The 15,206-nt window shown below is 38.0% G+C and overlaps 2 protein-coding genes across 3 annotated transcripts in view; one reads left to right on the top strand and one right to left on the bottom strand.

Moving 5' to 3' along the window:
* CCNC (cyclin C) overlaps positions 1–7,585 on the top strand; it is a 39,084-nt gene extending 31,499 nt beyond the window's left edge. Inside the window, exon 11 of the mRNA XM_034670892.1 lies at positions 7,368–7,585. Within this exon, the coding sequence (XP_034526783.1) occupies positions 7,368–7,385 (18 nt within the window). The 3' untranslated portion in view covers positions 7,386–7,585. The remainder of the gene's footprint in view (positions 1–7,367) is intronic.
* TSTD3 (thiosulfate sulfurtransferase like domain containing 3) lies at positions 436–14,095 on the bottom strand. Of its 2 annotated transcripts, XM_002929702.4 has the most exons (4): positions 13,709–14,085; positions 3,345–3,518; positions 3,037–3,196; positions 436–2,746 (listed from the first exon to the last, which is right to left on the bottom strand). In XM_002929702.4, exons 1-4 carry the CDS (start codon positions 13,917–13,919, stop codon positions 2,674–2,676), a joined length of 618 nt encoding a protein of 205 aa, XP_002929748.2. In that variant the 5' UTR covers positions 13,920–14,085; the 3' UTR covers positions 436–2,673. The 2 variants fall into 2 exon arrangements, with proteins under 2 accessions (XP_002929748.2, XP_034526786.1); XM_034670895.1 differs by lacking the exon at positions 3,345–3,518 and having other exon boundaries at positions 13,709–14,095.
* Between the last annotated feature and the right edge of the window lie 1,111 nt (positions 14,096–15,206).

Raw genomic sequence — 15,206 nt, 5'->3', positions numbered from 1 at the left:
ACTTTTAAGACTTTCAGTGTAAAGGTCAGTGCACTTCAGATACATTTGTTAAATTTTTATTTCAGAATAAGAACAAAGCTTGTCTTTATGAATAGTTTCCAACTATATCGTACACATTTCTGTAGTTTACCTTTCTCATCATTCATTGTGCGAGTCATGTTAATGTGTCCCTCAGTTTTTTCATTTTTATTAATCCTCATCAGCCGTGTCTGTTCAGCCTATGCACCATCTACTGAGTTTTTAATTTCAGTTATTATATTCTTAAATTCTAGAATTTCTATTTGATACTTTTTTGTAGTTTTCATTACTTTAATAATTTTTGTCATCTAAGTTACTGAATGTATAAATCACAGTTATTTTAAAGTGTCTGAAAATTCCGGCATGGATGATCTGTAGAGTGTTTCTATTGCGTCTTATTTTTCTTTTTCTAGCTTGTTTTTTTTTTTTTTCTTATTTTCAATCATGAGGTCTTATTTACTTCTATTTCTAGTAAATTTTATAGAATTCTGAACATTGAATATGACAAACTGTAGGGAATATTTGTGGCTCTGCCTCAGGGGTCTGTAAACTGTGCCCCATGGGCCAAATCTTACCTGCCATCTAGTTTTGCCTGGCCTTTGAGCTAACAAGGTTTGCCATATTTTTAAATGGTTGAAAAATAATTAAAAGAATAATATGTGGCAACACATGAAATATAAAATTCAAACCTAAGTGGCTGTAGTTTTGTTGGGGTACAGCTACACTCATTCATTTATGAACTGTCTATGCTCTGCTACAGTAGCAGAGTGCAGCAGTTGCAACAAAGACCTTACGGCCCACAAACCTAAAATATTTATTGTTGCCAACCCCTTGCTCTAGATGACGACATCTTTCTCTAAGAGAGGATTTCCTGCTGGTAGGCCCTTAGGTTATCAGGAAAATCACCTGAATTCATTTAGGGATTTCGTTGATTCAAAGTTGGTCTTACAATTTATGAGGGTTGGTCAATTTCTAGTTCCCCTTTACTCTTGGGATATAGTTTCCCAGGGGTTCCAACTAAACGTCTGGTGTTTTTACCCAGGTTCTCATTCCTTGATGGGCCCAGTGCTTCAACCACAACTTCCCTCTGAGATTGTGGCTCTTCAAATCCCACCTTAGTATATTTCTCCTAGTAACATTTGTTTATATAGATAAATAAATAAGATCAATTTAAAGGCATGAAGGAATTACTAATGCAGCAAGGATTTGAAGAGCTATGCTCCAGATAGCAGGAAAGCTACAGAGGATGACCCAACATTGAGGAGCGTGCATGCATGCATGTGTGCTTGTGTGTTTACTTTCCAGCTTTTCTAGTTCTTATAGGGAGTTTGCTCTGCTAGAAACTAGACATTATCAGAAATAGAAGTTCAAGGTGGTCACATCACTTCCCTCCAGATTCCCCAGGGGCTTTATAATACCAATTAGGACAAACCAAGTCCTGATAGTTACTTCCTAGGCTTTACATGATCTGAATGAGACGAAACACATTTGGGTGTGAAGAGGCCCAGAGGGTAGAAAGCACAGAGTTGTTGTATCACCAGTGCACGAAGGCATATACTCATGCTAGTGAGAGTCATTTCTTTTTTTTTTTATTAAACTTTTTTTCCTATTTTCATTATTTTTAATTGCGATGTAATTACAGAAAATGTATGTTTTAAAGTGTTCAGTGAGTTTTGATAAATGTATTACCTAGGTACCAACACTTCAATCAAGATCCAAAGCATTTCCATCACCCTAGAAATTTCCCTCCTTGCTTTTTCCAGTTAATCTTCCCTCTACAGAAGCAATCGCTTTGTTATTTCTATCTTTATAGATCATAATAATTCTTTAAGTTGCAAATCCTATCACTACCATGCTGGTTACAACACCGCCATAAGCCTTTGGATGGTGTTAATGTATTCTCATTGTTCATATTTCACCTACTTTTCTGGATCTCAGATTCTTGGTATTTCAAGACAAAGTCTGCTTTTTAAAATTTAACTTTTATATAGTACTGCTAGAAGTCAAACTTCTTCAGAGAAGAATCACATCTTTTTTATTATCTTTTTAGCATTTGGAATATTTAGCATAGGATCTAAGCCAAGAAAAGGTGTTCAAGAACTGATCACTAGCTGTTTTTATTTTAGTCAATATTCACTAAATATTCATTATGGGTGAAAGGTATATCCATCAGAAATATCTGTACTGTGTATCATTACAGGAAAATAAATTTTATGAATTTTCTAAAATGGGAAAATTTACAAATATATTTTAATCATTAAAAAAATAGCTTGTCCAGCTCATAGCCTCTTTAATGAATAGAAGCTATGCTAACACAAAGGGTCATACATTATGATTAGGTACTATAAGTAACCTGGGCTAGGAAATACTATCATACTATACTAAAGTATTTAAAAATTAATTTCTAGAATCCCAACCCTTATATTTCCATGGCAAGTCACATACATTATTTCAATCCTCAATAGCTTTTAGAAATAGGCAAGGGCAAGTAGTATTCTCAACTTACAGTTAAGGAAAAGATCCAAAAAATAGTTGAATTACACAAAATCCCCTTCCATTAACCAGTGATGCCAGGGCTAGATTGTTATTCTTTCGTTCATTTCACTATCCTAGGCTGCATGTACACACGGAAAGAGCCAACTTGTATTCCAGAATTCAATTTTCGTGTTTCTTCTCTGAAAATTCATAGGTTGCCCATTCCTTCCAGCCTCCAGCATAGTGTTGAGCACTGAAAACATATAAGCAAAGTTAGTGCTATAAACATTTTCTCCTGCTTTATAACACAAGGTTGATAGGAATTTTAGAGATTTAGAGATGGAATGACTACTCTGGACTTTAAACCTACTTAAAGGACTGTTACTTTTGAGTAGGATGAAAATACAGAGGCTCTCAGTCTCTATCCTGCTATTACTAACACAGTAATTATAAGAAATTTTTCAATCGAACAGTAAAAATATAATACATATGAAACATTGCTATATACATTCTTGAATCCATTTTTATACTTCATCTATGTACCTGTTAAAGCCCAGAGACATGGCCATGTCCAGAGCCTTCTTGCTTCTCACTCCGGCTAAACAAGAAAACACTAGACTGTCAGATTTGGATGGTTTTACTTCATTGTACTTCTCTTTGAAATCTTTTGGGTCCATCTGTAGAGCTTCACCTACTTCATCCACTGAAAGAAAATGTTAAGAATTTCAGTTAAATTTTAGATACAGTAAATCAATGAATAGAAAATGTTAAGAATTTCAGTTAAATTTTAGATACAGTAAATCAATGAATAGATACTTTTGTGATGAATCAATTCAAGACACGTCACTTACGTGGTATATTGACAGACCCAGGAATTTTTCCATACTCCACAATTTCCCATGTCTCTCTAACATCAATTAACATAATTTTTTTGGAATTCAAGAGGTTTTTAAGTTCTTTATAAGTGACATCTTTAAAAATAGCAGTACAAAAATTGTGGCAGCTTCCTTTTATTGACTTCAAACCTGGAAAGAATAAAATAACTTAGGCACTTTCAAAGTAACATTGCTATTAATATCTGGAAAGCAGGTAAAAGGAATTTCTCTCCTGGTTCCAGCCAGCGAGCTATAGTTGATCTTTAGACTTCCCTGACCTGTGTATGTATTTTGTACAGAGCCACGGGACATAGCTCTACCCTCTTGGCCTCAATGCTTAATGGCTGGCCTTGTGCCAGCTCCATATTCTTCTCTCTCCAAGCCCTTAATTAGGTGGAACTTGTAAATACACATTCAACATTTGGTAACTGAATTCTGCAAATAATTTGTAAGTCTAACCATAGTCCAAATTACCATATTAAGAAAATTTTAATTTCCCCTTGCAAGTGAAGATAATAACCTGTATGTTAGATGTGGGAACCTTACATTTGAAACTACACTTGTAAGTACTTAAAGGCACTGTTTCTATCTGTTAAGTAATTGGTGGGGCACCTTGCTGGCTCTGTCAGAAGAGCATGCGACTCTTGATCTTCGGGTTGTGAGTTCAAGCCCCATGTTTGGTGTAGAGATTACTTAAATAAATAAAAACTTAAATAGTTGGAACATAATATGGTATTGGGTAATAACCTATAAAATGAATCCATGGGTCCACACTGATATAAGGATATAATTGAATAATTGAGGAGAAGGGATTATTTCAATTGATAAACGTTGAATGATGAAAAGAGAAAATCACCGTTAGGTTAACATCTGAGTAATAATTATTTTGGCAAGAGCCATTGACAGATGCTAGAGTTACTCGGTGAAATTTTGATGAGAAATAGGATAGTATCTCCCCAGGAGATACTTACGAATAACAAAAGGAAACACCTGAAAGATACTACTTTAACCAGTTATTCAAAGATCACTAGTAATGAGAAATGTCAACAATATGTACTCTCTGGTGTGATGCTGCAAGAAGAGCACATCACTTCCTTAGTATTTTTGCCAAAATGCATACCCTGAATCAAATCAGAAGAAAATCTCAAACTTAATCTACAAACTCAATCTACAAAATAACCAGTACTCTTAAAAAAGTGTAAAAGTTATGAAAGACAGAGACCGTGGAACCGTCACAGATTGAAGCGGACTAAGGAACCATGAAAATGTAATAACAACATAGAATCCTGGATTGGACCTGGGACTGTAAAAGTCCTCAGTGGGAAAACTGGTGACATTCAAATAAGGCCTGTGGATTAGTTAACAGTATTATGTCAGTATTACTTTCCTGATTTCAATAATTGTACCATGTGAGATGCTTACATTAGGGGAAGTTGAGTAAGAATAAAGGGAGCTCCATTTTACTTTTGCAACTTTTCTATGGGTCCAAATTGTTTTTTTAAACATGAAAGAAAACCCGGAGGATTTTTTAAATAAAAATAAAAATTTTAAAAATTTAATAATCATATTTCACAACAAAATGACCACTATAAGGTAAATAATAATGCTTCAAATGTTGTTAAAAGATTAAATATCTTATAAGGTGAAACTGATTTAAATAGTATAAACTGGCATAGGAAAAGGTTTAAAGATCTAAGTCCAGAAACAGACACACAATGTACTATCTATGAGAATTCAATATTTGGTAACAATTATATTTCAGAATAATGGGGAAATTTTGTTCAACGAATATGTAGGGCAACTAGCTAGCCATCAGGAAGAAACGTGAAGCAAGCTATTGCTTCATTCCTTACATGTAAATAAATTTAAATTTCAATCCCAAAACTAGTATCTTAGAAGTACCAATAGAAAACATCAGCAGATAATTTAAACCTTGGGATAAGAAGACCATTCTAAACATGGCAAAATCAGAAGTCATAAAGATTTGACTTCATTAAGATGCTAAATTTATACATGGGAAAAGAACAATGAATAATTAGAAGACAAGTGGCATGTAGGAACAAAATATTTGTAACACAGCAAAAACAAAACATTAGTATTAACAGAGCTCATACAAATAGGAAAAGGATAAAATTCCCAATAGAAAAAATGGTCAAAACAGGAACAGGGAATTGACTTGAAAAATACCAATGGTCAATAAAAGGTAACTCTATCTCACTACTTATTAAGGAAATGCAAGATATAAACAAAATTTTTCAGATTTTGTCAGATTTATAAAAATTAAAAGGATTGATAACATCAAATATTGGTGAGGGTATGAGGAAATGGGTACTCTTACATTGTGGGGAGTGTGTAATGTTAAAACCTTTTGAAAGGAAAATGTAGCAGGAATAACACTTGATGCATGTGTATCTTTTTTACCTCACGATGTTAGTTTTAGGAATCTGTTACCACAGGAGGATTAGCAGGAATACCCACAAATGTATATATGAATAAATACATTCACTGGCAGCATTCTCTGTAATACTGAAAAACGGCAAGAAGCTAGAAGTGTCTCCATGAGGGAACAGTTCTAAGTGGCACATTTATACTATGGCATGTTATTTCATGTAAGTTGTCCAAAATATAGTATTCAATTTAAAAAACTAGTTGGAGTGCACTAGGTATAAACCAGGGGTTCCCAGAATTTCTTGGCTCATCCTTTAATGTCTTAGTACATTTTCTGCAGTGCGCATAGGCCAAGAGAAATGCTTCACAGTTTATTTGTTAAGTAGTTAAGAAAAGCCAAAAGTGAGTTGTGAAAAACCACATTTTCTTGTAAAAACCAAACATTGTTCTATTTTCATTTGTCCTTCTCACTGATAGCAAAAGATGGAAAAATGGACAAATACAGTAGTTAAAAAATACAGGTTTCCCAGCAATTCCACTCTAAGGTATGTACCCAAAAGACTTGAAAACAGGGACTCAAACTCAGACACCAATGCTCATAGCAGCATTATTCACAATTACTCATAATAGCCGAAAGGTGGAAACAGCCCAAGTGTTTTTTCAACAGATGAGTGGATAAACAAAAATGTGGCTTATACATACAGTGGAATATTATTCTGTCCTAAAAAGGAATGAAGCTCTAACACATACGACAACATCAAAAACATGCTAAGTGAAGTAAGCCAGACACAAAATGACAAATATTTTATGATTCCACTCATATGAAATATCTAGAACAGGTAAATTCATAGAAAGTAGGTTAGAGGTTACCAGAAGTTGGAGGGAGGGGTGTTACTGCTCCATGGGTTTGAGTTTCTGTTTGGGGTGATGAAAATATTTAGAAATATGGTGGTAATGACCCCACAATGTTGTGAATATAATTAATGCCACTGAATTGTACACTCAAAAATGGCTAAAGTGGCAAATTTTTTGTTACATATATTTTATCACAGTAAATATGTTAAAAAAAATAAAAATACAGATTTCCCCATCCTCTTCAGATTTTGAAAAATTGGCTTACGTTATCTACAAGATTCGATCTTACAATGCCTAGGATAAAACTATTTCTCACTCAACTTGCTGTTTTGTGAATTCCCAGAATACAAAAAGTCAGCAGATTGAGTTCACACTTGGTACTATTCCTCATTGTTAGAACTGGGAAACTATGGTAATTTAAAAAATCGTTAAACTTAAGACTGGTACTTCGCCACTAGGAAACAAACATCATCTCAGCATGTAACCTGTGTAATTGAATCAAAGCTAGTTATATTTTTCTTATATATTAGAGTCAAACTGACATTTAACTGTCTCTGTACTCCTGTTAGGCTGTGGGGGCGGGGTGTGTGTGGAGAGCAGGTGTATAACCAGAGAGGACTGGATTTCCTAGCTTTCCACTCTGAGCCAAAGCACAAATATTCCTTTAATGAGTCTCAGTTCCCCCAAGCCTCTCATGGTACGAGCCTCCGGTCCACACCAATTCGTTAATGAAAGCTGTTGTGTATTTTTGTACAGCAGGGCCTCTACTTGTAAATCAAGCACTCCATCTACTGCCTGATCGAAGCAGCAGCCATCAGTTCCTACGCGGAGGGAAAACTGGCTGTTTAGGATTTATCGACATGATTCGTGGTTCTCTTGAGGGATTCTCAAGAGTAACACAATTTGTACACGATTCTCACATTTTCGAGCCTAATTTTTGAATAAACTCCCATTTTGCTGTTTCCACAGGTAAATCTAGCCTCAACTGGGTATTATCCGCAGCCTACGTTATAAAACACAGTCCAAACTCCTCAGTACGTTCTATCACGTCCTTTAGTCTACTTTACCAGCATAATTTACCAGACCTTCTCCTCTTCCCCATTCCTCCTCTGCCTCAATAACCCTACCCTCCAGGATTATGCTAAGGGAAATAAGTCAAGCAGAGAAAGACAATTATCACATGGTTTCAATCATACGTGGAACATAAGGAATAGCACGGAGGACGTTAGGGGAAGGAAGGGAAAACTGAAGGGGGGCAAATCAGAGGGGGAGATGAACCATGAGAGACTATGGACTCCGGGAACAAACTGAGGGTTTCAGAGGGGAGGGGGTGGGAGGATGGGGTAGCCTGGTGACGGGTATTAAGGAGGGCATGTGTTGTAATGAGCACTGGGTGTTATACACAAATTATGAATCACGGAACATCAAGAACTAATGATGTACTGTATGGTGACTAACGTAACATAAAAATAAAAAAATAACCCTATCCTCCAGCTACATTAAAGTATACATGTGCTCTAACTACATTTTTTTTTTTTAAAGATTTTATTTATTTATTTGACAGAGATAGAGACAGCCAGTGAGAGAGGGAACACAAGCAGGGGGAGTGGGAGAGGAAGAAGCAGGCTCACAGCAGAGGAGCCTGACGTGGGGCTCGATCCCATAACGCCGGGATCACGCCCTGAGCCGAAGGCAGACGCTTAACCGCTGTGCCACCCAGGCGCCCCTCTAACTACATTTTTGTCAATAGAGCAGATTTTAGAGTCAGATAAACCAGGTTTAAATCCTGGCTTGTCCACTTAGCTCTGTAATCCTGGGCAGATTACTTAAACTCTCTGGGACTTAGTTTCTTATTTTTAAAACAGGAATAATATTACTTAATCTTTCTGGGTTACTGTGAGTTTTAAGTAATCTATACGGTGCAATCTGTAAATACATATTTTTGCCTTCCTTCATGATTTATGCACACTGTTCTATCTGAAGGGAATACTTCTTCCTTCCTCACCTCCGCCTGGCACATTCCTACTCTCCTTGAAGACTGTTAAATGCCGCTTGTCACTGACCCAACAGTTTCACTTCTAAGTATTTACCTAGTAAACTACTTGTACATACACACAAAGAGGTATGCACAATGATGACTATTGAAGAAGTTTTTATAACAGCAAAAAAATGGAAACCAAAATGTCCATCAATAAGAGACTGGTTAAATAAACTGTGGTAATCCATACTATGGAACATGTGCAGTGGTTCAAAGAGTTATATGTACTGCCATGGAAAGCTTCTGAATACCTAAGTGAGCAAAAAAAAAAAAGCAGAAAAGGATGCACAATAGATCACATTATATATATGATTTATACTATAGATCTATATACGGTATGCAAAAACATAGTGAGTGGAAGATCTGAATAGACATTTTTCCAAAGAAAACAGAGAGATGGTCAAAGGACACACGAAAAGATGTCCAACATCATTAATCATCAGGGAAATACAAATTGAAACCAGAATGAGTTATCACCTCACTCCTGTTAGAATGGCCATGATCAAAAAGACAAGAAATAGCAAGTGTTGGTGAGGATGTGTAGAAAAGGGAACCCTCCTGCACTATTGGGAATGTAAATTGGTGCAGCCACTGTGGAAAACAATATGGAGGTTCCTGAAAAAATTAAAAATAGAACTACCATATGATCCAGCAATTCCATTTCTGGTATTTATCTGAAGAAAATGAAGATGTTACCTTGAAAAGATATCTGCACCTCATGTTCACTGCAGCAGTATTTATAACAACGAAGATATGGAAACAAACTAAGTGTCCATTGATGGATATATGGATAAAGAAATTGTGGTAAACACACACACACACACACACACACAAATGAATATTCAGCCATAAAAAAGAATGAACTCTTGTCATTTGAGACATGGGCCTCGAGGGCATTATGCCCTCGAGGGCATAAGTCGGACAGAGAAAGAAAATACCGTGGGATCTCATATGTGGAACCAAAAACAAACGAAAAAATAAACAAACCCTCAAAACCCAAGTTCACAGATACAGAGAACAAATTTGTGGTTGCCAGAGGCAGGGAGTGGCAGGGCAGGAGAAATGAGTGAAGGTAAAAAAAGGTAAAAATTAAAAAAATACGTATTTTTTAATGAAAAAATAAGAATTCTCATCTTAATAGGGAGAGGGAATGTAGGCCTCTTAGGGGAGAGTAAATGATTTTTAGGACAGGTGAATGGGCCCTTAGAAGAACAGATGGGAGTTATGACAGTTTATAACAAAGTTCGGGTGTGGCGTGAGTTCTAGTCTCCTTTCCTGTGATGAGTCAATCTTCCTTTTTTGATGAAACTCCCGGGGAGGAGATTTGTGAAACCGAGTTCCTTTTGGAGGATCTGTCTTTGGGCAGGTAAGAGGAGTTCAGAGAAAACCTCTCTCTGCATTTGCTGTTTTTCGAATGGCTACAGCTCAAAAAAAAAAAAACAAAACCCAAAACCCCCCAAAACAAAAAACAAAACAACCTACCAACCCAAATTTCAGTGTGAGATAAACATGATGACCTAAAAATATTTAAAATCACATCATATTAGACTATGAAAATTGAAGATCTAGTATAATTCAGAATGGTCTGATTCATACTGTATATATGTTTAGAAGTTTGTTTTTCTGCTACAATTGTCAGGTCTTTTTAGTGAGGAGAAACCTGTAGGAATAAGCATTTTTTTTTTCAAACAAAAAGCTTAAGAAATTTAGTATTACTTCTATAAATCTCTAAGTTCTAGAGTCAATTGTTTGAAAAAATTTTTTAAAGTTTATTTATTTATTTATTTATTTACGTAGGTAATATCTACACCCAATGTGGGGCTTGAACCCATGACCCCAAGATCAAGAGTTGCATGCATGCTCTTCCAACTGAGCCAGGCTGGCACCCCTATTCTTTGAATTATTTAATTTCAATTAGCCTAATGTGATTTAATTAATTGTATGTTTAAAGAAACTATATATATAGAAATCATATACATGATTTGGTTTCTGAATTTATTTTTTTCATAAATTTAGCTTCTTTTCTATACTATAGTATAGCATAGTTTTGTACTATATGTTGTAGTTTAAAAAACTAAACTAAATTCACTTAGAGGGATGCCTTGGTGGCTCAGTTGGTTAAGCGTCTGCCTTCAGCTCAGGTCATGATCTCAGGGTCCTGGGATCCAGCCCCGCATTGGGCTCCCTGCTCAATGGGGAGCCTGCTTCTCCCTTTCCCTCTGTCCCTCCCCTTGCTTGTGCTAGCTCTCTCTCTCTCTCTCTCAAATAAACAAAAATCTTTTTTTTTTTTAATTTCACTTAGAAATAGTCTACCATTATGTCCTACCAATTCAGTTTGGTATTCTTTTTATAATTTCAAATAAATACAGTTCTGATGTGAAAAATACAACTCTTTGAAACATAAAAGTGTTTACTTAATAATAATAACAATCATAATAATAGCAACTCACTCTTGCCACAGCCATAAAATAAATTCTCTGGTTCATCTATACTCTTCTTTTGGATGTTGACACCTTAGAAAATCCACATCAATATCTGTCAAATAGTGAAAGTTATTTCTACAGACCATGTAATGGTCGATATAAACAATGCACAACCAAGGAAGACTATATTAGAAATAATGATTGTTACTCCAGAGAGAAAATATTAGGAAGAACATTTGGTGTGCTTCCTTCTCAAATGTGAACATTTTATGACTTCTAATGTAATCACTTGAATAAATATTTTGATTTTTTGGGACCCACTCACAGTAAAATTTGAAAAGCAAGTGAACAACCATCCTAGTGAATAAAGGGTTAAAATGGAAATTTTAGATAAGGCAATGCATTTATTGCATGAAGTGGTGAGTTTAATATTACAGGGGAATACCCTATACTACCTTTCAGCTTCTCCAAGTTACTTGTCTTCTCCACCCCCTGCTGCTACTCTATCACAGTACTTTCCCTTAAATAGCCCAGCGAGTCCCCAGGTCCTCCGAGCTGTCACCTTCCCCAACTTCCCTCCTTATTTAAAGCATCTTCTGCTGCTGGCAGCTGATTCATGTTGACAAAGCACCTCTGTGTTTTCTGCTGTTCTTTGTAGGACTAGGATCAAGTAAAGGGCTTTACACAACCTGGCTATTACCCAGAAAGCTACTTAGAATCTTACGGAGGTCAGAACTCAGGGGAAAGATAGGACAGGATGCGGTAGATGAAAGTTTACTCACTTTGTGCCACCACAGAAGTGTGTTGGTACAGCACTCAGCTGCAGTGTGCATGACTTAGTAGGTCGGGTTTGGGATCCTGCTTCAAACCTGCATAAGTCTAAACAGAAGCAAAGAGGAAGCCAAGAACTGTAATAAAACTAGCAGAACAAGACTTGAGGGGAAACCTTCAGAGAATAAAGGTAGACAGCAAGCTTTCGTCCTCATGGAAATGTAGGAGACAAAGGACATTTTCAGCGTTATGGCGGGATCACTGATTAAGTAACAAGCACTCATGTTAGCAACTTCAAGTCATTAAGAACACAAAGATTGACAGTATTCTCTTTGGAAAGTCTTGGTTCAAAGATTAGAAATCCATCCTGGCAATTGGAAGCAACCTAAATGTTCATACAGGAAATGGTTAAATTAATTATGAAGCATACCATGCAGCATTTACAAGGAAAGAGGCAGACCTACATTTAGGGACTTGGAGAGATGTCCATATTGCTAAATAAAAAGCTTCCCTTTGAGATCTATATACACTTAAGATACAGTACTTATGTTTTATAAATGTCCAGAAAACCATCTGGAAGGAAATAAGAAACTATTCCTGGGGAGTGGGATTGCAGGGACAGGATTCTGGGGCATAAATTAAAAAACAGCAACACCTATATATTATATATGTAGTATTTTTATGTGTACATTTACGTATGTTCATAGAAAAGTGTTTAGAAGGATGTGTACCAAACCACGTTTGGAGAGGGAGGTGGAATGTGGGAGGGTGTATAGAGGGGAATGTAAGCTGTTCTTTATTGTCTGTTTGAATATAATGGGAATATAATAATGTATCACCAGTAGAATTTTTAAAAAAGATTTTAAGTACTCTCTACACCCAACCCGGGGCTCCAGCTTACAACTCAGGTCAAGTGTTGCATGCTCCACTAACTGAGCCAGCCAGGCACCTCGCTAGTAAAATTTTTTAAATGAAAAGGCACCTTTCCTCTAATACTTTCTCCAACTCAGGTAGAATAATTGCTTTTTCCATTGCAGTCTCACGGGACTGTGTGTGGTGATTGTTTACTTGTCTCTGTCTCTCCCCAAAATGGTGACGTGAACGGCAGAGGCTGTATCCCCAGCAGGAGGTCTGTATTTCTAGGTGCTCAATAAAGAACAAATTTGCATAGAAAAAGCACATTTTAAACTACAGAGGATGTACCAAGAGTTCAAGCGGAGTAACTGAGAGGGAGAGTTGGGGACACAGGGTTATCCCACAGTCTCTGCAGCTGCATCCACAAATAAAAATTGTGCTAAAGGAGAGGCAGCATGTAAAGCAAAAAGAAGGGACTGGAAACCTGCTCTGAGTAATACACCCAACGCCTCCACTAACCTTCGTTTCTCTGGCTTGTTTTGCCGTCCGTAATATTAGCAGTGGTACTTTAATAGCTCTAACGTGTTATAATTCTGGGTGACTGTTGCCACCAAGCTCTGAGCGCGGCTCCCCAGTGGGTCACAGGTGTAACTCGCAGAGCCGGGCTCATCCTCAGTCTCTCTCCGGCGGAAACTGGGCGTGTTGCTCGCTCAGTGGCCAACTGACCTTCATTGCCCAGTCAGACACCAGTATCTTCATAAATGCCCCCCACGCGAGCTCCCCGGAGCAACGCTGACCTGTCTCCTGTGTCCAAGAGCACCCTCAGACCCAAGTAGCCCGGAATCTGAAGGAACGAGAACTGAAAGTTGGTGCTACCTTCCCAGGCGCCAAGGGTAATGGGTCTGATTTTTCACTGGAAGCCTCAAGAAGGGAGCACCCCCACCAATGCCATTCCTTCCCCGGGCCCGCGGTTAGGCACTCTCCCTTTCCCCAGGGACCACCGAGCTCACCCCAGAGCGCAGCCTCCGCCGACCCCGGGATCGCCTGGCGCGCACTCCGGAACAGCAGCAGCGGCGGCACCATCGCCCGCTCGCGCCCACCCGGCTCCTGTCTTCCTCCTCCGGCTCCTCCTCCTTCTCGGCCGCCGGGCCACCCGCGCCGGGCTCTTGAGCGCCCCCCCACCAGGCGCTGGCCGAATCGGGGAGTGCTACAAGGAGTCATCGCAGAGGGAACCGTGCCCTACACCAAAACTTTAAATTGGAAAGAAACTCCAGAGTTGGGGCGCGCCTGGGTGGCTCAGTCGATTGGGCGCCTGCTTTTGGCTCGGGTCATGATCCCAGCGTGGGGCTCGCTGCTCTGCCGGGAGCCTGCTTCTCTCTCTCGCTCTGCCTGCCGCTCCCCCTGCTTGTGCGCGATGGCTCTCGCTGTCAAATAAATAAATCTTTAAAAAAAGAAACCGAGAGTTAGGCTTGCTTTTTTGTTTTTGACTATTATTTTTAAAGGAGAGACAAACCTTAAAAGTGGAAAATAGAAAATAACCAAAGATGAAATTCAAAGATTCTTTTAAAAGAGTTTATTTTTGAGAGAGAGGGAGAGAGAGAAATGAGGGATTTGAGAAATGGGATTTGAGAAAAACGAGAAATTTATTGTTTACTGTGGGCAGAGGGAGAAGCAGGCTCCCCATGGAGCAGGGAGCCCCAGGCGCTGCTCGATCCCAGGACTCTGGGATCACGACCTAAACCGAAGGCAGACGCTTAACCGACTGAGCTATCCAGGTGATGAAAATTAAAGATTTAAAATAAATACATTTTCCCAACTACTTTATAACAGGATTTCTTGTAGATTAATTTAAAGCCAACTACGTGGATTCTTTCCGAAGAATTGCTCTTAACTCCAATAGCTGGTTCAACTAACGCTAGAATTAAGATGATCTCATGCTGTCATCTTTTCCCCACAACTTAGATATTTGACTATAATTGACCATAGCTTGTCAGAGTTAGGTCCAACTACTTTATAAAATATGTTAGTTTGCAATTGCTACTGTAACAAATTTCCACAAATTTACTGGCTTCAAACAATATACATTTATTATATACAGTTCTGAAGGTGTCAGCAAGCCTGTGTTCCTCCTGAAACCTCTAGGGAAGAATTTCTTTTCTTGCCTTTTTCACCTACTAGAAGCTTCTGGCATTCCTCAGCTAGTGGTCCCCTTCCCCATCTTCAAAGCCAGCAATATGGCATCTTCAAATCTCTAACTCTGACCCCCGCTTCTGTTGTTGCATCCCTTACTCTTCCTCTGACCTCCTGCCTCCCTTTTATAAAGAACTTTGTGATAACTCAGGCTACTTGGATGATCCAGGATAATTTCCCTATCTCAAGATCCTTAATTTAACCATGTTTGCAAAGTCCTTTTGCCATGTAATGGAACATGATCGCAAGTTCCAGGAACTAGAACACCTGTGGGGGCAGGGAGTGTTATTCAGCTTACCACATAAAGTTTATTGTTTA

Source organism: Ailuropoda melanoleuca, chromosome 10, assembly GCF_002007445.2.
Source record: "Ailuropoda melanoleuca isolate Jingjing chromosome 10, ASM200744v2, whole genome shotgun sequence".
Taxonomy (NCBI): Eukaryota; Metazoa; Chordata; class Mammalia; order Carnivora; family Ursidae; genus Ailuropoda; species Ailuropoda melanoleuca.
Note: the sequence above shows the minus strand (reverse complement) of the source record. Positions and strands in the feature narration are given on the sequence as shown.